The sequence below is a fragment of the Acinonyx jubatus genome, chromosome D3 (genome assembly GCF_027475565.1).
Source record: "Acinonyx jubatus isolate Ajub_Pintada_27869175 chromosome D3, VMU_Ajub_asm_v1.0, whole genome shotgun sequence".
NCBI lineage: Eukaryota > Metazoa > Chordata > Mammalia > Carnivora > Felidae > Acinonyx > Acinonyx jubatus.
In genome coordinates this window covers 22,672,642-22,693,069 of record NC_069392.1, presented here as the reverse complement: position 1 = coordinate 22,693,069, position 20,428 = coordinate 22,672,642, and the positions used below count along the sequence as shown (strand labels likewise).

The following is a 20,428-nucleotide window of genomic DNA, read 5'->3' as shown; positions in this document are numbered from 1 at the left end:
TGCACTGTTAGCATGGAGCTTGCTTGGGGTTCTTTCTCTCCCTTTCTCTATCTCTCTGCCCTTCCCCTACTCACACTGCCTCTGTCTCTCCCAAGTAAATAAATAAACTTAAAAAAAATAATAATGCCAGGCAGATGCAGAGTCTGTATACAGACAGGGTGCACAGAGGCCTGGAGGGGAACATAGCCCAGCTTGTAGGGGCAGGAGAGGCATAGGATCGTGCCTGAGCTGGCTCTCAAAGGCTAAGGAGGAGCTAGCCAGGCGAGAAAGAGGCTGTAGGGTATTCGCAGCCGGTGCACAGATGTGCACATGGCACAGTGTGTGCACTGCACACTCACAAGGCATGCAGCCAGGAGGCACACAGGGCACAGCGGCGTAAGCTGCCCAGGGTTTGAGGTGGAGGGAAACGTGAGCGGTTTCCCATTGTCATCTGTTCTGGTTATCTATTACTATGTGACAGGCCACCCCCCCAAGCCAGCCATATAGCTCAAAACAGCCATTTGTTCTTCTCTCTCATGGCTTGGTGCATTGATTGGGCTGATGGTCCTTCCTCAGAATCTCTGAGGCAGTCGCAGACAGCAGCCAGGACTGGCGTCGTCTGAGGGCTCATCTGGGCTGGGCACCTGAGATACGAGTGATTTTAAAATATATACTGGAATGGGGTAGCCTGGCTAGCTCAGTAGGTAGAGCATGCAACTCTTGGTCTAAAAATAGATGGGTAGGTAGGTATGTAGGTAGGTAGAAAGGGAGGGAGGGAGGGAGGGAAGGAAGGAAGGAAGGAAGGAAGGAAGGAAGGAAGGAAGGAAGGAAGGAAGGATAGGAGGGAGGGAGGAAGGAAGAAAAGAAAGGAAGGAAAGGAGGGAGGAAGGAAGGAAAGAAAGGAAGGAAAGGAGGGAGGGAGGAAGGAAGGAAAGGAGGGAGGGAGGAAGGAAGGAAAGGAGGGAGCAAGGAAGGAAGGAAAGGAGGGAGGAATGAGGGAAGGAGGGAAAGGAAAGGAGGGAGGGAGGAAGGAAGGGAGGAAAGGAGGAAGGAAGGAAGGGAGGGAGGAATGAAGGAAGGGGGAAGGAAGGAAGGAAGGAAGGAAGGAAGGAAGGAAGGAAGGAAGGAAGGAAGGAAGGAAGGAAGGAGAGACACTGGAGCAAACTTCATGCATGTGCTCTTCAAACAGTAAATAAATAAGTCCTGGAGGAGCTCGTTCATATCAGCCTTTTACTCATATTTCATGGTATGGATGGATTGTAATTCATCTAAGCAGTCCCCTATGGATGGGTATTTAGTTTGTTTTCATCTGCAGTTGTGAACAAAACTGCAGAAAATATCCCTGAGCATAAATCTTCTCACATACGGTGAATGTACTGGTAGAATAAATTGTCATAAATAGATCCATGGGGTCAGGTTTTCCATCGAGATGCTTTCCACAGAGGTTGTCTCAGTGTCTGTTCTCACCCACAGTGCAGCACTCAGCGCCCGTCTTTTTGGAGATTTTGATGAGGTATAACATCCATACAGGGAAGTGCCCCAAATTATAACTGTACAGCTTGATGCATTCTCGCAAACTCAACACACCAATGCACCCAGCACCCAAATCAGAAAACAGAACGTTCTAGTACCCCAGAAGCCCCCTCTCAGCACCACCTTCAACACCCACGCAGACAGTCTGCCTCAAGCCTGTCATCGTCTCAGATGAGCGCTCTGGGCCTCTGCTCTTTCCCAGACGCTGTCCCAGACTCAGCCAAGGATCCAAGGGTGAAAGAGAGGCAGATCCTGCCCTTAGGAAACTTGCCAACAGTAAAAGAAGAAGACACAGCCAAAAGGGATTTTTTACAGGGTGGAGTTAGGGAAGTGCCACCACCGAACCAGAAGCACCATGTATAGCAAAGAAAAGAGTTGCCATCTGGCCGAGAGGGATCTAGGAAGGCTTTGGTGAGAAATCCTAGTATTTGAGAAGGGCCTTGAAAGTGAGGTGGCGTGTAGCAAAAGGAATAGTTTAAGCAAAGGAGCAGAAACAGTGATGTTCACGATCCAATAGGGCAAACAGTAGGAAACACGGGAGAAGTAGATCGGGGCCATATTTGAGATGACCCTTTGTTCTGGGATGAGAAAGTCCTCAAATCTAATTGCTTTGCCGTCTGCTTCAAGCCCTGCTCTGGCTCTGTCCTCCAAATCCAAACCCTCAGCATGCAGGGCAGCCCTCTATGGTCTAGTCCCGGCCCCCCACCCACCTCACCACACCGGTGCCGCAGACCCTCGGCTTTCTCGCCAAGCATGCTCTGCCCTGCCCAGTGCTGTGCCTCTTGCCTGGCATGTCTTTTCCTCTGTCATATCCTCTGCTGCCAACATAGCATACCTTCTCCAGCTCCCCGGCCTCTGTTCACTCCCTGGCTGTAGTGTCTACCTTACTTAACCGGGATGATCTGTAAGCACCTTTGTTTACTGAACAATACTGTCAGCTGCTCAGAGCCAGGGACCCTGTCTTGTTCTCTGCATCTCCAGCTCCTAGCCTGGGGCTTGAGGGCTTCCTCAACAAAGAAGTGAGTGGGAGTAGTGTTTAATTTGGCTGAGCGTGAAAAGCTGGCAAAGGTTCGAGGGAAGAGGAATGATTTGTCTGGATTTGTAGTCTTTGGGGCCAGTCACCTGGGAGCAGCCAGTGTGGGTAGATGGGGAACAGGAGAGACTGGGGTAACATGAGGCCATGGTGGTGCTGGGAGGCAGGGCCTGAGCTGTGTGCCCATTTCTGTGGCTGCTGGAGGATCAGTGGTTAACACAGCAGTGCCCCCTGTTCCCATAGAACCCGAACCTCCTAACCAGACATTTCTCATTCATAGCCCATGAACCCAATTCCAGCGCCATTGCCTCCTGACATGCCAAGCTTCAACCTCATTGGTGACAGCCTGTCTTTCGACTTCAAGGATACTGACATGAAGCGGCTTTCCATGGAGATAGAGAAAGAAAAGTACGTAGTTTCCTGACTTCCGTGCCCCCAGCCAGTGAGCTAGAGTGGGGCCATCTGGGCTTGGGAAAAGTGGAGGGTTATCACAAGCATCTGTCACTAGCCCCTGCAGGATTTGCTCTGTTCCCATCCTCTGGAGGAAGAATTTCCTCATCAGAACTGAAGGACGTCACACCAGCGTCCAGTCTTCCAGGATAACAATGATACTTGATTGGTGACCTGGAGTTTACAGGGCTCAAAACCTCACCTACAGTCTCAGACTGGTTTTCCGGGAACTCTGAGTCAGTCAGACTGCTGTTCACGTGGCGATAGAGCACGTGATAGTGTTCTAACACAGTAACAGAACATGCTTCCTAGTTGTGTCCTCTGGCGGCTGAGATCTGCGGCACTTCCCATGTCTAGAACAAGGGTCAGAGAAGAAACTCGGGCTCGAGGCCGAGGAAGGCAAACGTCCAGGTCAGGCCGGCCCTGCTGTCCAGGGCAGCCCTGAGCTGAACCCCCACATGCCCTGTTCACAACAGCTTCTGCTATCATGGTTGGTGGAAGTGGAGCTGAGGTGGAAAGGAGAAATCTAACTGAGGTTCCCCCGGATTCCCAACCACAGATCAATTGGCCACTCATGCCACAGCTTACTGGAGAACCATCACAAAAGCTGCTGGGTGCATCGGTGTCCAGTCTTTTTTTTTTTTTTTTTTTAATGTTTATTTTTGAGAGAGAGAGAGAGGGAGAGAGAGACAGAGACAGAGTGCAAGTAGGGAAAGGGCAGAGACAAGAGGAGACACAGAATCTGAAGCAGCCTCCAGGCTCTGAGCTGTCAGCACAGAGCCCAATGCAGAGCTTGAACTCAGAAACTGTGAGATCATGACCTGAGTTGAAATCCCACACTTAACCAACTAAGCCACCAGGTGCCCCCCTGGGCCTTTTTAATGTTTATTTATTTTTGAGATAGAGACAGAGCATGAGCCAGGGAGGGGCAGAGAGAGAAGGAGGCAAAGAACCCGAAGCAGGCTCCAGGCTCTGAGCTGTCAGCACAGAGCCCGATGGAGGTCTCGAACTCATGAACCGCAAGATCATGACCTGAGCCGAAGTCGTATGCTTAACCAACTGAGCCCCTCAGGTGCCCCATGTCTGGGCTTTTTAGCTTTGTCTCATTTCATTCCCACTAACTAGCCTCAAACATCAGAGGTAGGTTTTAGTGTGCCATTTATAAATGAGAACACAGATCTGGAGTGTTTAACGAACTCACCCAGCATCACACAGCTGATGAGGGACAGAACCGGGATTCAGCTCCAAGCCCATCTGAGGGTATGTGCTTTCACCTTGTACAGTATCCTTGGAAGAACTGTCTCGGGACAGTGCCTCTTTGGAGCTCGGGGTGAGCAACCACGAGCCTCTCCGTGGTATCTGCTGTCCAAGTTCATCTTCAAGTCTTTCTCCATTGACCAGGCATAGTAAGCATTTCGTGGTTGTGATCAGGGAGAGGCTACATCCTGTTCCGTGTTCTGCTTTTTTATAGTTTGTATTTTCTTATCACCCATGCATGTGACATTACCATCACATGACAGACTCCATATACTAGCCATGGGAATCACTACAGAATTAGCATTTATATTGCATGATTTGCCTGGCCATGACATTATAGTTGGACACTTTGAGAATGATTTCCAGATTTTCACCATTGTAGATACAGTGTATCTACCTGCAGGTGGTGGTGGGAATCTTTTTCTTCCTGATATTGGCTGAGCAAGCTTCCATTCTGTTTAGGAGATGATGTCCCAAAACAAGTAGGGATGTGGCCACGGCCTAGCAGAAGAGGTCACTTGAATAGAATCACTTAACCAAGAAGGGCCAAGACGAGGAGATTGTTTTGGATGTCAGGAGTCTTGATTCATGTGTTGTTGCTTGTGCGGAATTAAAAACTATCTACTGTAACTGGTATTTGTAGAGCGCTTTCAGAGAGTTTACCAGAGGGCTTTCCTACCCTTTATTTTGCTTAATTCTGACCACAGCCCTGTGATCATTAGCCCAACCTCATGGCCAAGGAAACAGATTCAGACCTATTTAGCGATTGGCCCAGGCTCCCACGGCCTGGGAGTGTCTGAGCAGAGATGTGATGAACTCCATCCAGGCTGCAGACCCTAGATCCCATGTCTCACTGTTGCCAAAGCCATGATACACCATGTCCTCTTGCTGGCAGAGTGGAATACATGGAGAAGAGCAAGCATTTACAGGAGCAGCTCAATGAACTCAAGACTGAGATTGAGGCCTTGAAACTCAAAGAGAGGGAGACAGCCTTGGACATTCTGCACAACGAGAACTCTGACCGGGGTGGCACCAGCAGCAAGCACAACACCATCAAAAAGGTACCGAGTCTCCCGTCTTTCACTGATCAGGACAGTCATTAATGAAATGGAGGTTGGCATCTGGTTTCCTGAGTAGCCAAGTCATTAGACTGTTATCATTTTTTATACATACTTAGTTGAGGAAATTTTTTAACTCACGCCAGAAAGGGAATTTAATCCGCCAGTGACTGTGAACCCATTGGCTTGATGGAAGGGGAGCCTGTGTTAAAAGCTCTGATGAAATGAATCACTGTTACGAGACAGGTTTTGATCCATCATTTAGCAGTAAAGCGATTCTGTCTTTTAAGCCAAGGGGAGTTCTGCCCAGGGAGCTGCCTTACTTCATGAGAAAGCAAAATGAAACAGAGGCTTTTGAGAATGGACTCTCCCTCTAGTCTTTTTGGGTTATTAAGTGGCAAGAACTATTTAAAAAATCCTGTTCTTACTTTAAAGAAACCAAATTCTGAATTGTTAACGTTTTTCATACTTAAAAGGAAGTGTCTAGAAGAACCTTAATGTTTTAAAAGATGAAACTTCATTTATGTTGCTATCAGTTTCAAATTGTTCTCTACTGATATTTTGAGTGTTCAGGTTTTAGAGAAGGTTAAATTCCATAAATATCAGCCCAAGAGTGTGCTTCTCTCTCGGACAAAGCACAAACGGCCCCTCCTGCTGGTTTGTTCCTGACTTATAGCCCAGGGTCAGGCTAATACCTGTAAAAGAGGTGTCATTAAGATGAGACTGTTCATTGAGTTTAGATCATGATGGTTTACCTAAGTTTAATTTTTTACTCTTTACCTTATTCTTTAGAGTGGTCTCCCAGGTTAAGGAATATCTGTTTTCAGTAGTTAAGCTGCATCTGAAAACTCCAAGGGTTCTATAGCTACTTGCCAGTGCTAATGGGTACAGTCGGGAGCCTCAAATTCCTTCTCTGTACTCCAGTTAGTATTGGCACCGGGTAGAGAATTCCTCTTAATAGCATAGCTGAAAAGGAAAGGCCTTTCCCCATTCCACATTCTTCTTCCCTCTGGCTTCCGTTATTTACTGGGTTTCACTTCCAAAACTAAATTATTGAACAGTTAGTGAAAGGGGAACTAAAGTGAGGCCTCAGCCAGTGAGCCGAGAGGTAAAATGATGACTGGGCCAGGGAGCCAGTCAGCCCTCGAAGGAGCTTTCTCAGGCACCCCACCCCCAACCCCCGCTCCTGTCCCCAGGCTCCTCATCTGGGCACACTGAAAGGTCTCGTCTTTGCTGTTGCTGCCGTGAGCCAGGCCCTCAGGAAAGCCGGAGGGACCTGTTTCCAGGCCATAAAAACAAACAAATGAAGTCACTTGTCACCATTTCAGGCCTGTCTGAGCATTTTGCAAATGGCACATGTGGCATTTGTTGATATCACAGGGTATGTTTTTGTTTTTCTTCATTTTATTTTGCTGGTTTAGCCTCAAGCCCAAGGCAGAAGACCTATCTGCATTTGAGCCCTCAAAGTAGGTTATCCCAGGTACTCTGTATGTGGTGATGGTACTACCCTCTGTGATACTAACCCATGCATGAGCTTGCCTGTCTCTGTCCCTGGGCCATGCCGAGCCCTCCCGAGGGCAGGTGGCACTGGGTACTGGCCGCAGCATGCTTTGAGTCTGAGAGCAGGCGTCCGCCCTGTGGGGCCAGACCAACCTCCGGGGGTACAGAAGGCTGCCTCGTTCTGAAGAGCATGTCATGGGGCTGTAGGACCAGCTGTCCATCACATTTTGTGTCATCGTTGGGCTGGGGATGGTCATGGCTTCTCGTCCAGTGAGGTCTGTCTAAAATCCTTTGTCTCAGTGGCATAGTCCTTAGATAAATAGCTCTAGCATGGAAATGGGATAGATCTGGGTGTCTTTAACTCAAGATCAAGACCTTTCATGTGGTGACAGCTTCTGAAGACCCATGGTCATACCTGGTCGCGGAATGAAGGGGCTGTCCTCACTCACTCATTTGCCTTTAGAGCCTCCCCTTTCTGTACACATCCACTTTCTTTCCAAGTCAAGCAAACCAACAGTACAGCGGTCTGATCTGTAGCCCGTCTAAGTGGACCATCTATCTGTCTGTCGGTGCTCTGAAGACTGTCTCTGCTCAGCTCCTCCACAGCCTGGGGCAGAGTTGTGGTCAGCATGAACTCACATTGGGACAGTCGCTGGCACCCAATAGATGAGCAGTCAGTGGTTGTTGAGTGAATTAATGGAATGATTGCTCCTTTCCTTCTGCGATAGTTCATCATCCTCCCAACATGCCTCGGCAGCAGGGAGAATTTATTATGCCCGGTAATAACATAACATCCTGCCTCTGCTCCTTACCTAATCCCCAGCGGTACGCCAGCCAGTGGGCCCACCGACACCTGACAGTCGCGTAGGATGTGTCCTTTGGTGTCCTCGCCACAGTTTCTGCTGTTAGAATAAAACAAGCTCACTGGAAGCCTTCTACCAAAAAGTGAGATCTGGCATAAGATAGACCTTATTTGTGGTTGTTATCCAAGCAAGAGAGGTTAGCTACTAAAGTCCCAGATGGATCTCATTATAAGATGGATTCTGTCTGTCAGTGGTTCCAAGAGCCCATAGCATGAACCCCAATTTGTGTGTGACACTTTTATTTAGCGGGCTCCTATTTCTTCAGCTTTCATACCACACATTGGCATCAAACGCCCTGACACCAAGCAGCGCGTGCTCTGAGCAGGGCAGTATGACCAACGCTGGAGTTGGGCAGGCCAGGGGGATCATCTGTCCAAGTGGTGACCCCACGGTGCCCAGAGGACCCTGGGGTGGATCCGCTTTGGTTCCCTGGACTTTGTGACTAGCACAGGGTCCAGCAGAAAAATCCCTTTTTGTGTCAGCCTGTGCTATCAGGCATTCCTGCATATGACCATACCATTCCACCTTGATACGATTTCATCTGTCTTTTTTCTGTAATGATTCAGAATGTTTCGATTCTTCAGGGACCTGATTTTGACCGCCAGTTCTCACTGAGCTCTTATTATAGACAAATGAGGTTTGATTTGCAGTCAGATTTGTACTGCTCCGAGGACATTTACAGAAGTCTTTTTTTTTTTTTTTTTAATGTCTTGATGTGAACTTGTTTTCAAAGCAGGCTGCCAGATTCCAGTTAATCAAGAATTCTGATTACTCGAGGGTTAACAGAAGAATGGGCTCGGCTTTTAATAATAGCTGGACTTATCTCAGCATTACTAGATTAAATAGTGGCAGTTTTTGCTACACTTCACGTTTGATTCTCTTTCCATTTTCTGGACTTTGCTGGTCCCTGGGGCTAGTGACTAAGCATGACGAGTAGCCACCTGCCTGTGCTGGGGTAGCCCTGGGGCTGTGCCTACTGTAGTCTGGGCCAAAGTAAGCCTAGTAAAGAGAAACACCACTGTGGGCTTTGGAAGTTTGGGCACCTAGAGTGTGAAGGTCAGAGCTCCATCTACAAAGTCTAGGACCAGAAATGCAGAGACTGGTGGTGACCTGGAGAGCTTCCAGTGTCCTGAGAGCCCATTAATCTTGGTTCAAACCAGGCTGCATTGATTTTTGTTTTGTTTTTAATGTTTTCTGATCATAGATTTCTTCAAGAAAAGAGAATGGTTCTACCTACCTCCCACAACGCAGGCATGTTCCTTCTTCTCACCTTCAGTACTTTCCTGCCTCACTGTGAGGTCCCAGTGTCCTCTCCGCAGTCCTCTCACTTAAGCTAATTCCAGGGATTACCCTTGGGTTCAGGGCTTAGTTATAATGTTCCCTTGGGAATGCCAAGAGGCTGTCCCGTCTGGCTAACCGAGGTTACCACTACTCTGCCACTCGTTTTCTCTGTAACTCTTACTTTCTCTTAATGCCCAGTGTCCTCACCTGTAAAAAGTGAACAAAACAGTTCTTAACCCCCAGGATTGTTAGGAGGATTAAAAGAGGTAACACACCTCTTTTACACAGGAAGAGCTCAGCAAAGAGTTTCCATGAGTTTGGAGGTAAAAACTTTGAAGAAGCCAGAATTAACATCACTGGTTCTTTTGCTATCCGATTTGACTTTGCAAGGGTATATTTTGTTCCTCCTGCCAATCTTAACTGCCCACATTTCCACTTCGCTCCCCCCGCCCCCACCCTGCCATTGATAATCAGTGCAGCTGGTTTGGCATTTGCATGTGATTCAGAGTGGCACCTAGTTGTCAAGAGTCGCTCTTAAGAACCTAGATTCATTTCATTCTCAGGGGGAACGACAGCAACACATACTTCTGGCCTCCGAGTCTTTTGAGTGAGGGAGTGAGGTCCGGCAGTGAGGCTGGAGTGAAGGGGACACAGGTGCCGTGGGCTTCAGAGCCACAGTGCCGAGGAAGTGAGCTGTGGCCGGCTGTGCCGCACACTTTGGAGGTGAAGATGCAGTGCCAGAGCTTGTACATTTCGGGGTCTTGCTCTCATCCCCTCTCAGGGGACAGTTTTCACTCCCCGATCCTGAGCTGGTCTGAGTGCCAGCAAACTTGTCATCATTTTTGTGCCCATGATCTCCAAGGGAGCACAGGGTTTCAAAGGAAATCGACAGAGGACAAATCATGAGGATCGTGGAGCTTAGAAAGTTTATTAGTAAATGGTTTGAGCCATCAAGGTCCAGCTGTGGTTTCCGCTGGTGGAGGAACAGGAATGAGTAGCCTTGACAGTTCTCTGAAGCTCTAGCTGCCGCTTGGATCCAGAAGACATAAAAGTCCAATGTCATCTTCAATTTGCACTGACTCCCCTTGGAGATGCAGGGCTGGCGAAGTGAAGTAGAACACTTAGAACACCAGGGAAGTGATAAATCACAGGGCAGGATTGAGTATGCGTGAAAGGCTTCTCCCACAATTAAAACCAACGGCCAGAGCCTCCCTGGTGACCTCTGGTCGCCCGCCTCAAAGAGGGCTCTGGTTAGTTTCTGATGCTTGTGTGTAGTTAATGTGTTCAGCCCTTCCATGACCCCGGTCACTGGACCCGAGCTGGCAGTTGGCTCTGCCTGCTTTGGAAACTGGGCATCGTCTGGTGCGGCATCCTCTGCCCTGACTTAAAGGCAGCGTGCACTGGCTCCCAGCTCCAGAACCTTTCTTTTGTTGCTGTTGAAGGGTGACAGAGGCAGGAGGGGGGAGGAGAAGAACGGGGGTGGGAGCAAGGATTAGCAAGGAGCAGCAGCACTCAGGTGTGGATAGAAAACACGTGGAAGAGATTGCAATGGCGAACTCTTCCCTGCTCTGTGGGAAGCACAGCGAAAGCATTGGGAAGCACAGCCTGGTCTCCGGGAGCCTGCTCTTCCTGGATGTGATGCCTGGGCTCATCCCTGAAGGCCACTCTTACCTTAACACGTGCACCAGCTAGATGTCCAGGTGCCTATCAACTGGGGAGGGCTTACCATTCTCTTGCTTGTTTCTGGTAGCTCTCTAGATAGAAGATTCTGCCAGCCTCTTTTCCAAAAGACCACGACCTAGTTCCTCTTCTTGGTTGGGAGACTTTACCCAGTCAAGCAGTTGCCCTTTGGGGAGGCGTTGAAGATCCTACAAAACCTGCTTTGCCCTCTTAGGATGTTTTACAACCATTTGGAAGTGCCTGGGGACATTATTGGGCCTTATTTGATGCAATAAAACATCCCATTTGGTCCCTCAGCACTGAAGATGTGTTTCAGTGCAGCCTTCCTCCAGCACCTGATTTGTTACTGCAACAGTGGGAGGGAAGAGATGGGATGCAAACTCATTCTGCGGGCTCGAGGTTCTGTTCTTATGATCCTTGCTGTGATTTCCCTTCTGATATTGGCAATTTGAAAATGACATCAGCGTGTCTGCACCTTTTTGCTAAGGTACTCAGTGCTCAGAGAACTCTGTAGCTATGAGTTCGTCTCTACCTGCCCAGTGAAGTGAATCAGACTGATTAGTCCATTTTCCAGGTAGAAGGACGGAGTAGCAAAGGCGCCTGCCAGCATCTCACGGGCAGCTCAAGACACAGGCACACACCAGTTTCCAGGCATCTTCCTACTTTAGGTCCTTAAAAGATTAATATACAAAAGAGACCCTCTGGGCTTTCCCTGAATTGAATTCATTAATTGGGATGGACTTGGCCTTTCATCCCACCCCTGTTTAGGGATAAGTGTGCGCACAGCTCTCTCCCCGTACACATCACCAGATGGCATTTGGGTGCAAGCCGTCACTAGCAAGACGGCAGAAGCGCTTAATCTGGCCAGTGTACAGCAACTATCCCCCTTCACTGGCCTGCCCCCTCCTTGGCTCTGATTTGGAAGGGGGGATGTTGATCACACCCTAAACCAAAGATTATGTTGGAATTTGCTGCTGCTGATTTGGCTGTCACCTTTCTGCTCCAGAGTTGGCTTTCTCCTGGTGGATCCCAGCGCCAGAGAATCCGCATGTCCTTTTGAATCCGTGCCCTCCCCCGCTCCTTCATTTTTGATATGTAGTGGCGGAAAGGAGGTGTAACATGATTTTAGGGCTTGCATTTCAATTCCGCTGCATTTTTATGGGACAAGCAGTCTCAGCGCCTGGAGTTATTAGGTTAGTATCTAAAATGGGTTCAGCACTGTGGGTCTTATTGTTTAAAATGAATTAGACGGCCCCCCTCCCACCTTCCTTTCTCCTCCCTCGGGATGAGTGGATTGAGGCAAGGCCCCCAGAGACTAGTTGGAGGAATCCTGGCGCTCTGATTAGTTTTGTTCTCCCAGCTTAATTGTAGAGCTTCCTTTCTCTTGTCATTGATAGCCCAAGTGGCTCTGTGTCCTGCCCACCCCCACGCCACCCCTTTTTGCTTTAGGAACAAGATTATCACAATGCGGCCTTGTGAATCAATTTTCTCTATGTGCTGATGAAAGTGTAATTCATTCTTAATCAAGCAGCCTTGCTGCTGCAGGCTCTGTGCCGGAATACATTTAGTTACCCTCCCATCACTTTGGGAAATGATTCCCCCAAAAGGACTTTTAGAGGAGAGCTGGAAGGAGAGTTGGCAGCCAGCCTGGTGCTGTCTTTTTCCAGCAGGGGGCACTCTTGAGAATGATGCTGGAGGATCCTTTGTAGCTGGCCACATTCCCCACTGCCCCTAGCCGGGAGGGATTGGGGAGCCTGGTGCTTGTCACAGGTGCCTTCCAGGCTTGCTGTTTCTAGACCCTGGAGCCATTTCTTAGGACTGGGCAGGTGCCAGATCGTTGTGTCTTGATGGGCTGCCTGAAACACTTGCCCAGTGAGCAGGAGCCGGTTGAACCTGCGTATGTGCAGGCCTGGGTTAGGTCCTGTGTAGGCTTGAGAGGAGCCAGCCTCCTGCCTTTTTAAGGAGACAGATATGTCTCCCGGATCTGAACTGGTTGAGATTGGATGGATGTGCCCATGTGGTCACACCACACACAGTTGATAGCTCGAAGAGGTGTAGCTCTGCCAAGTAGCTCCCTCTCCTGCCCTTTCACAGCCTGGTGGCCGTCACAGACAACTGGCAGTTTGATGGACAAATGCGCAGGAGGAGAGGTGACTGCCAGGCTTGTGGCTGTTGATGCTGGGCAGGATGAAGGGGCCAGGCCCAACAGGTGGATCGGAGCCCCTTGTAAGATAAAGACCAAGCTGTATAGATCTGCAGCAGAGAAAGCAAAGGAAGTTTGTCTCCTCAGAAAGGAATTGGATTAGTGACAGACTTGAACAGCCGGTTCAGTCAAGAGAGAACTTAATTCCTCCTGTATTATTCACACGGCTGATTTTAATCAGATGTGAAGAGACAGCTGGAAGAGAGAAGCGGGTCAGCCCAGTGCCTGGTGAGGAAACTTCATGTTCTTTTAGTCATCTTTAGGGAACTGGCAAGAGCACTGCAGGATGGAGGCTTTGTGCAGGGCCTCTGTGGTTTATGGCTTCCCGAAGGAGCTGGCGGGACTGCCGGGAGCCCCAGGGTTGGCCCTTGTCTGGATTCAGTGTGAGTTTTGAGCGGTGCGTGGCAGACACAGTCACTAGTCGTGTCCAGGCAGAGCTCTAGCTGTTTGTCCTTAGAAGGAATCAGAAAGGTGGACCAGATTCAGCAGGTCCCAGAATGACGTAGCCATTGTCTGCAAGGCCCTCCTTGTCTCTCCGCGTCCCAGGCTTTTCCGCTTCACCACCTACTTAAATTCAGAGGAGACCTTTTTTCCGACAAGCTTGGAGATAGGCCATGGCAGTGTAGTCCCCCCCCCATGGCAGTGTAGGACCCCACACCATGTGCCCTCGGGGAATTCCCCTTTGTTCCTAGAGGCGCTGCCTCCCCAACCTAGCAAGTCGGGCCAGAGGGCGCAGAGGGTTATTGTCGATCATCAAACAGAGTGCAGGGTTGGGGGGGGGGGGGCGACTGGGGAGACTGGCTTCAGTTCTCACAGTGTGACCTGCAGGAGGTGAGGCCTTCATCAGGCCATCTCCATGGCACCTTTGCTGTGCTGTGAGCAGAGGGCCGGGCCTGTCGCTGAGCAAGAAGGCAGACCAAACACTGACACGGGTTCATACACCTTAAAGCATGGGAGGGCGGCAGGGAAACCAGGACACTTGTTAGCTGATTTTCATGAGCACACAAAGACCCACAGAGCCAGTTTGTTTTATGAAGGGCTCACTTTGTGCCATTTCCTCTGAGCTTTCCCCTTCTCTCTTAGGAATACCCCTGCCTGTAGCTGTACTGTAAACGTGACAGTTAGTGAGCTTTCTAGAAACAGCAGGTGGTGACAGATCCCACAGGTGAGAGGAGCCAGGCTGAAGGCAGCTTGACAGATGCTATTGGCGGTGCCCCGGGGGCCCTCCTGACCTCTGCCCCTGGGCTTCTGAGTTCTCGCCTAGTGCAGACCCTCCTCTTACCGCCTGCTTCCCCCACCCGCTTTCCTGCACGAGCACAGGGAGAGCTGGCTGGCTCCAGAGGAGGACATCTTGATGTCTAAGATAAAGGATGCTGCTGAGTGGGGGGAGCAGGCAGAGGCCGTGGTGGGAACTGGAAGGGTTCCAGCCGCAGACAGTGCACTTGTGCAATAATTTCCCCTGACAGCAGGGTCCCTAATGGAATTAGGACCGCCAGGAATTACACAGTAAAGGTAAAAGGCAGGGGCAGTGGTAGCCAGATCCACCTGTGGGCCACAGCGGGAGGCTCCCAGTGTCCTCAGCGTCCACGGTCACGTCAGCCACCTCTGTCTGGTGGGTCTGCTTATTCCTGTAGCAGCCTGGTGCCTTATGGAGGATTGTGGTACTCTCTCCTCTTGCCGAGACCACATGTCTGTGGTGCTTTCCTACTTCTACATGGCCAGAGTATTTGACTTTGCTCCAAAGCTTTCCTCGGGCTGGGGTACCACTTGTGCTTTTGTGAGATAAGAGGTCAGGCTGAGCCCCTGTCGTGCAGCGTGGGGTGGGGTGGGGATCCAGGGAAGCATCTTGCCCACCCGAAGAGGGCTTTGCATCCCAACAAACACATGCTTGAATAACTGGAATCTGGCACTGCCAGAGCTGCCAAAACCTTCCCCTGGCACCTCGAGGGGACAGCCAGCACACAGCTTGGGTAGAGGATCCAGGAATTCTTGGAGCCAACACTGTACAAATGGGCAGAAGGCTCTTGGAGGCCCCCACAGCCTGGGCTTCCTGCCTGGGGAAGTGGCCAGGCCTCTCGGGGCCATCCTCTCGCCCTGCCTTGGAGGCCACGAAGGCCAGCACAGTGCATGCCCCTGCCTTCTGTACCCCCTCTAGCCTACACTCTGCCCTGCGCCCCCACTGGAAGGAGAGGAGTCAAAGCTGGGGTTAGGGAAAGAAATGTGATGCTGCGATTGGTGCTAACAGCTGTTGGGTTCTCCGTGAGCATCAGGCATGGTGCTGACTGCTTCGCAGTGCTTCCCATTTACTCTCCGTGTCCCCCTGTGAGGAAGGGGTGCCATTGCCCCGCTTCACCATAGGGAGCTGAGGCCACAGTGAGTGAGTGACCTGCCCAGGACCATCCAACTGGTCAGCGGCTTTAGGTCAGGCAGCCTGGCTGGAGCTGTCTGTGACTCAGTGTGTGGAAGGGCTGTGGGCATCTCCCTGTCCCCTGTTGGTGCCGTGTCCCCCCGAGGAGCCAGCCAGAGGTCTTCTCTGGAGCGTGGAAGAAATCTAAGTGGAGACATTGGGTTTCACACCTTTTGATTTAAACTCTCCAGCAAGAGGATTTTGTCTCAGTGATTCTTAGGTTCTCTTTCTTTCCCGGTTAACATCATGAGTCCCATTATCACAGAGCACATAACCCGCAGCCGTTCTCCTCTGACTGCATTGAGGGAGAAACCCATCCAGACTTGGCTCCCTTCTAGAGGGAGTTCCATTTAAGAAAAGAAATGAAAGCTCTCTCCATTCCCATTAGAGCTGGGCTTTCCAGAGGGCTTCTGAAATTGGTTCCACTGACGAAGACAGCCCAGACGCGTCCCTGCACTCAGCTTGTTAGTCAGGAACTTCAAGGCCACAAGATTTGGCAGGGTTTAAAGAGCCAGCTCTCAAGCTGTCTCATTTGAGCACACTGACGCCGCCTGTGTTTGATGGAGAAGGGATCAGTTTTGAGCTTCCCTCCCCCACCCTTTAGAGAGGCAAGATGGTACCAAGGACTTTTCAGATTTAGAGACTGCCAGAGGTCCAGGGAATGGGCCAGACCATCCAACCCACTTCCATGGTTTAACTCCAGAGGAAAGAGGCTCAGAGAAGTCAAGGGTGTCCACTGAGGCCACACAGCGAGCTGGTGACGGAAAAGAATCAGTGTCCGGGCCTTCTTAGCCTCGTGTGGAGCTCTTGCCTTTCCCATGCATCACACCATTTCCTTAAGAGCCTACATCTTACTCATTCAACAAACATTGTTTGAGCTGCTACTAGGTGTGAAGCAGTAAGCTAAGTGGGTTTGGGGGATATGAAGATGAACACTATGTGCTCTGTGTCCACCTTCCCTGAAAACCCTCCTTTACGAAGTCCAGGAGCTGGATGTGGAATACACAGTCTCACCCAAACTGGTGATTTCCGGAGGGGGAGCAGGTGCTGGAAAGTGTCCGTGCCAGATGCTTCTGTTTGGGGAGATCCTGGGAAGTGGCCTACAGAGTCTCAGGGGCTGAGGGTTCAGCAATTCCGGAGGGTCACAGATTCTAGTGCCTTTTCTACCATGCCAAGAGCTCAACCCCTGATCCTGCCTGTCTGCATCTTCCCAGCCCTGTGCTTCTTAGGGCAGCATCCTTCCTGGGAAGGCCTTAAGTTTCCAGACAGAGGACTGCCCCTTGGGGACTGTCCCCCTTGCCCCAACCACCCCCAACCAGAAAGCTCATTGCCTCCCAGCTTGTAGATGCAAACCCCCTGTGAGCTGCCAGGTCATGGGCAAGTCTGCTATAGGGCTACCTGGGGAGCCAGGAGTGGGAGGGACACTCTCCTCCTTGTCTGACGCAGGCCTGCCTTGCCTGAGGCTTGTGTTGCCAAGCCGGTCCTCTGAGCCCTGGAGAGGACGAGCATCCCAGGCTGGCGCCACTGCAGACGGAGCCCCACAGAAGCATCTTAGACACTCTCGTAGACGAGAATGTGAGAATCTCTTACAGTGTCCAGGGAGCTCCTGCCCTCTGTGAAAAGATGATGTTGATGACATTTTCCTGCTGACATGCTTCTGTCCACCAGCCATCCCTCCTGGCATGTCCTCATTTGTCACTTCCTAATTTGAGTTCTTGGGCAAGTCTGGAAACTTATTTGGGATTGGCCGCCAGCTCCTTGAATATCTATCTGAGCAGCCTTCCCTTCCACTCCAAACCAGCCCTGAGGTTAGTCCCCAAGGCAGGATGGCACCTGTCATAGAAGCAGAAATCCAGCGCCCTTCAACTTCTTCTCTGCTTCCTTGCAGCTCACCTTGCAGAGCGCCAAGTCCCGAGTGGCCTTCTTTGAAGAGCTCTAGCAGGTGCCCAGCCAGCCCAGGATCTGTCACACCTGCTGCTCCCGGCACCAGAGGGATGGGTCAGACACCGTGGGAGTCATCATAGGTGGGCTGGCTGGGGGCTTCCATGGGAGCTCTGGAACTTTTCCCAGCTGAGTGGAGAGCCCAGCCCCCTTCATGTGCAATTGCCTTGAACTGTGACCTGCAGAGAGCTCTCTCGTGGGGTTCTAGTTCATTTTAAACATTTTAAAGAAGTATTTGTCTTTCCTCATCTAATGTGGGGTTCCAAACTTCCTTTGTCAAAGGCACCCTGGGGTCTATGTCTCACTGTCCAGTGCTGACCTCCCGAGCCCCGGGGAGTGAAGTGTGCAGGAGCCCTGGAAACAGGGAGCCTGGTGCTACCACCCCCACCCCACCCTGGCTCCAGAACGTTCATCTCCTCCACTGGTGAGGAACTGGCATGCGAAGAAGTGTGGCCCACCCGAGCGCAGGCCCAGAGCGGCCTGCCTGCCAGCCTGCCTGCTACATATCGTCGGTGAGCTGGCCTGTGGCTCCTGACAAGCCACGCGATGTGTCCTCAGCCCACCACCCCCCCGCCCGAGGCTGCGCTCTGGCTGCCAGCTGGTGGAGAATGGGAAAGGCAGCTGTGACTAGGGGAAGACTTTAGGCAGGAGCTGTGATGAGGGGTCGGCTGCCAGCAGAGGGGCCGGGGGCCCAGCAGAACTGAGTAGGAATCTGCTCCATACAGAATGCTCGCTGCCTTCCTCTTGCCACCGCAGACCAGGGTTCGAGAGGCAGGCGGGAGCTGCGTGTCTTTCTCACCGCCCTTCAGCCTTAGTCTCTCCTGCCTGTGGCGGGCCACCGGGGGACTCCCCTGTCACACTGTAGTCAGCACCTGGTAGCCTGGCTGGGACTCTGTGGCCCCACAAGTACTTCTCACTGTGGCCTCAGTCTGTGTTGCTGCCTGAATCACCTTTCCTCCTGGGCCATATGCCAGCAAGCCCTTCCTAAGCCTTGATTGTACCGGGCCTCCTTTGGGTGTTGCCCTTTAGGGGCAGACAGCCCTTTATTTTTTTTCCCCCTTGGGCCATGTGGGGTCCCGTGTGCTCCTCCCAGCATAAGCCAGATGCACAAGCCAGGTGTCCACTCGCCATCGGTGCTCTGCACCTGCTGGTGCACAGCCCCCTTCCACTCGGGCGGCAGCGGGTCACGGAGCCACTCCCATAGCACCATGCTCCTTCGTTTGGGGCCACTTTCTTGCCCTTCCTTTTCTCCATGGTTTGGTGGTGCTGCTGTGACCTGCCAGCCATTCGGATCCTTCCAGTGGGGCTGTTATGCAGAGCAGGAGATAAAGTCAGAACCAGTGAAAAGAGGCTTATTAAGTGAGGACACGTGAGGGCCTGGAGATGTCCTGAGAGCAGAGGTGTCTCTGGCAATCCTATGTGGTTTTGAGAAACTTAGAAGCTCACGGAGATATCCTGCCTTTTTTCCACGGTCAGGCTGACCTAACGGTGTCCCGGGCTGGCCAGCCCCCTTTTGGGCCCCCTTGCCCTGAGGAAGCCAGCCCTGTGTGTCACTCAAACCCCTTAGGATATACAGGGTGGGACTCCACATCTGGATGCTCAGTGTAGATGGCTGTGGCTGAGAGAGTTTCCTTATGTCTCCCTGTCCCTCAAAAGCCTCTTCCCCTGAGATGTGGTCACAGTGAGGGGAGTCCTAAGGCATCTGTAATGTAGGGCCTGGCTCTTGTGTTGAGGCTTTGTCTCTCCAGGCACACCACCCATCCCTGAATTTCCATGACGAGTTACTTTCCTCCTGACCTGTAAATTTAATCTGTAACAGTGGCTGTGGGCACAGGAGCATGGTGGTGGTTTATATAAATGTTGTCGGGCTTTGTTTCTTTTTTATTATTTAACTGCTGTGTGTGTGTTCCAAGTCCGGGAAATGCCGAGCCATGTGGCCACGAGGGAGCCAGCTGGCATCTGAGCTGTGGCAGGAGCACCGTCGGGCCCGAGAGCCGACTCAGGAGGGCCAGCAGAGCCTCGCTCCTCCAGGAACACTTCAGCTCTCCTTGGAGGCGGGAGCTGGCGCGTACCTCCCAAAGACGGGTAGGCGGAGAGGATGGTGGCCTTTAGAAAAGTCCTGCGCCACAGTGGAAGGAAACAGAATAAAAGAGGAGCTTGGTTTTCAGGGACTTGTGGCGAGGCTCAGGTGACTGTGTTCTTTTCAGGTGAACATTTTTAGGGCATGGGAGCTTATCAAGTCAGGAAGCCTCCACTGAGGGCATGGCCTGGCCACAATTATTTCATTACAAGTGCTTCTGATGGTTCTTGGGCTGCCCAGCTAGTGACACTCCGTAAGGCTAGGGTGTTGGCCCTTAGCAGTTCTGTCTACACAGACAGACCTGACCGTTCGCCCTGACCGAGGCCCCACCTCAGTCCCAGCAGCGCTCTGACCTGTGACATCAGCTCAGTTATTCATGTACCCACCAGGCCCCGCTAGACAATACCCCATGGCATTACATAACACTTCTTAAGTGACTGTGTTTTGTAAGCTTGGGGACAAGCTTCTCTCTCCCTCTTTTCTCTTTCAAATCAAAACAGCAAATCCAGAGTCTGACAACCAGGACGGTGACTAAGTGTTGCTCGCTGACAGGGCTAGGGCCTTGCAGCCCCCGGAGGGTCCACCTCAGTGGGGAGACAGCCTCTTCCAGCTGCCCTGGGGCCAGGCGAGCCCCTCGTGGGCTTCCAGAGAAGCTCCATCCATTTTCAAAGATGTCAAACCTCACTCGTTCCAGTGGGGCCTGGGTCTTGCCTCCTGTCAGGGCCAGACCATGGAAGGCTATTTTCTATTCCGGGGATTGTAATTTAAATGATTGTTTTAATAAAAATTCTAAGCTGTCAAAAGTGTCTTGGGCTTCCTTGGTTTGCTTGATGCCCTAGTCACTGAGGCGGCAAGCTGAGCTGGGTGGTAGGGCCGACTCTTGGGGGCTCTGAGGAGACGGGACCTCTGCCCTCCCTGACTGCCCAGCACCCCAACTCCGGCCCCGTGTCACTGGTGATAGAAGGATCACCTTTTCCAGGCCGATGACAGCACCCCTTACTCTACCTTCACCTGGGAACGCTCTTCCTTTGTCCTGTGGGCACTCAGGGTCATGGAGCAGTCCCTGGACAGGGTCCCAGTGCCAGTTTACTCTACACACCCCCTGCCTGTCCTCAATTCCAGACCTGAAAACTAGGGTGCTGGACCAGGCAACCCTTCAAGGT

The 20,428-nt window shown here is 51.4% G+C and overlaps 1 protein-coding gene across 8 annotated transcripts in view; it reads left to right on the top strand.

Moving 5' to 3' along the window:
• Positions 1-20,071, top strand: part of NF2 (NF2, moesin-ezrin-radixin like (MERLIN) tumor suppressor) — an 80,142-nt gene extending 60,071 nt beyond the window's left edge. For 5 of the 8 annotated variants that reach the window (XM_027050888.2, XM_027050886.2, XM_027050885.2 and 2 more), the window contains 3 exons: positions 2,826-2,953; positions 5,148-5,313; positions 17,133-20,071. In XM_027050888.2, the coding sequence (XP_026906689.1) occupies positions 2,826-2,953; positions 5,148-5,313; positions 17,133-17,183 (345 nt within the window). In that variant the 3' untranslated portion in view covers positions 17,184-20,071. Of the gene's footprint in view, positions 1-2,825; positions 2,954-5,147; positions 5,314-6,731; positions 6,791-17,132 lie in introns of all 8 variants that reach the window. The other 3 variants (XM_053206706.1, XM_027050883.2, XM_027050884.2) reach the window with 2 other exon arrangements.
• The last annotated feature ends 357 nt before the right edge of the window (positions 20,072-20,428 follow it).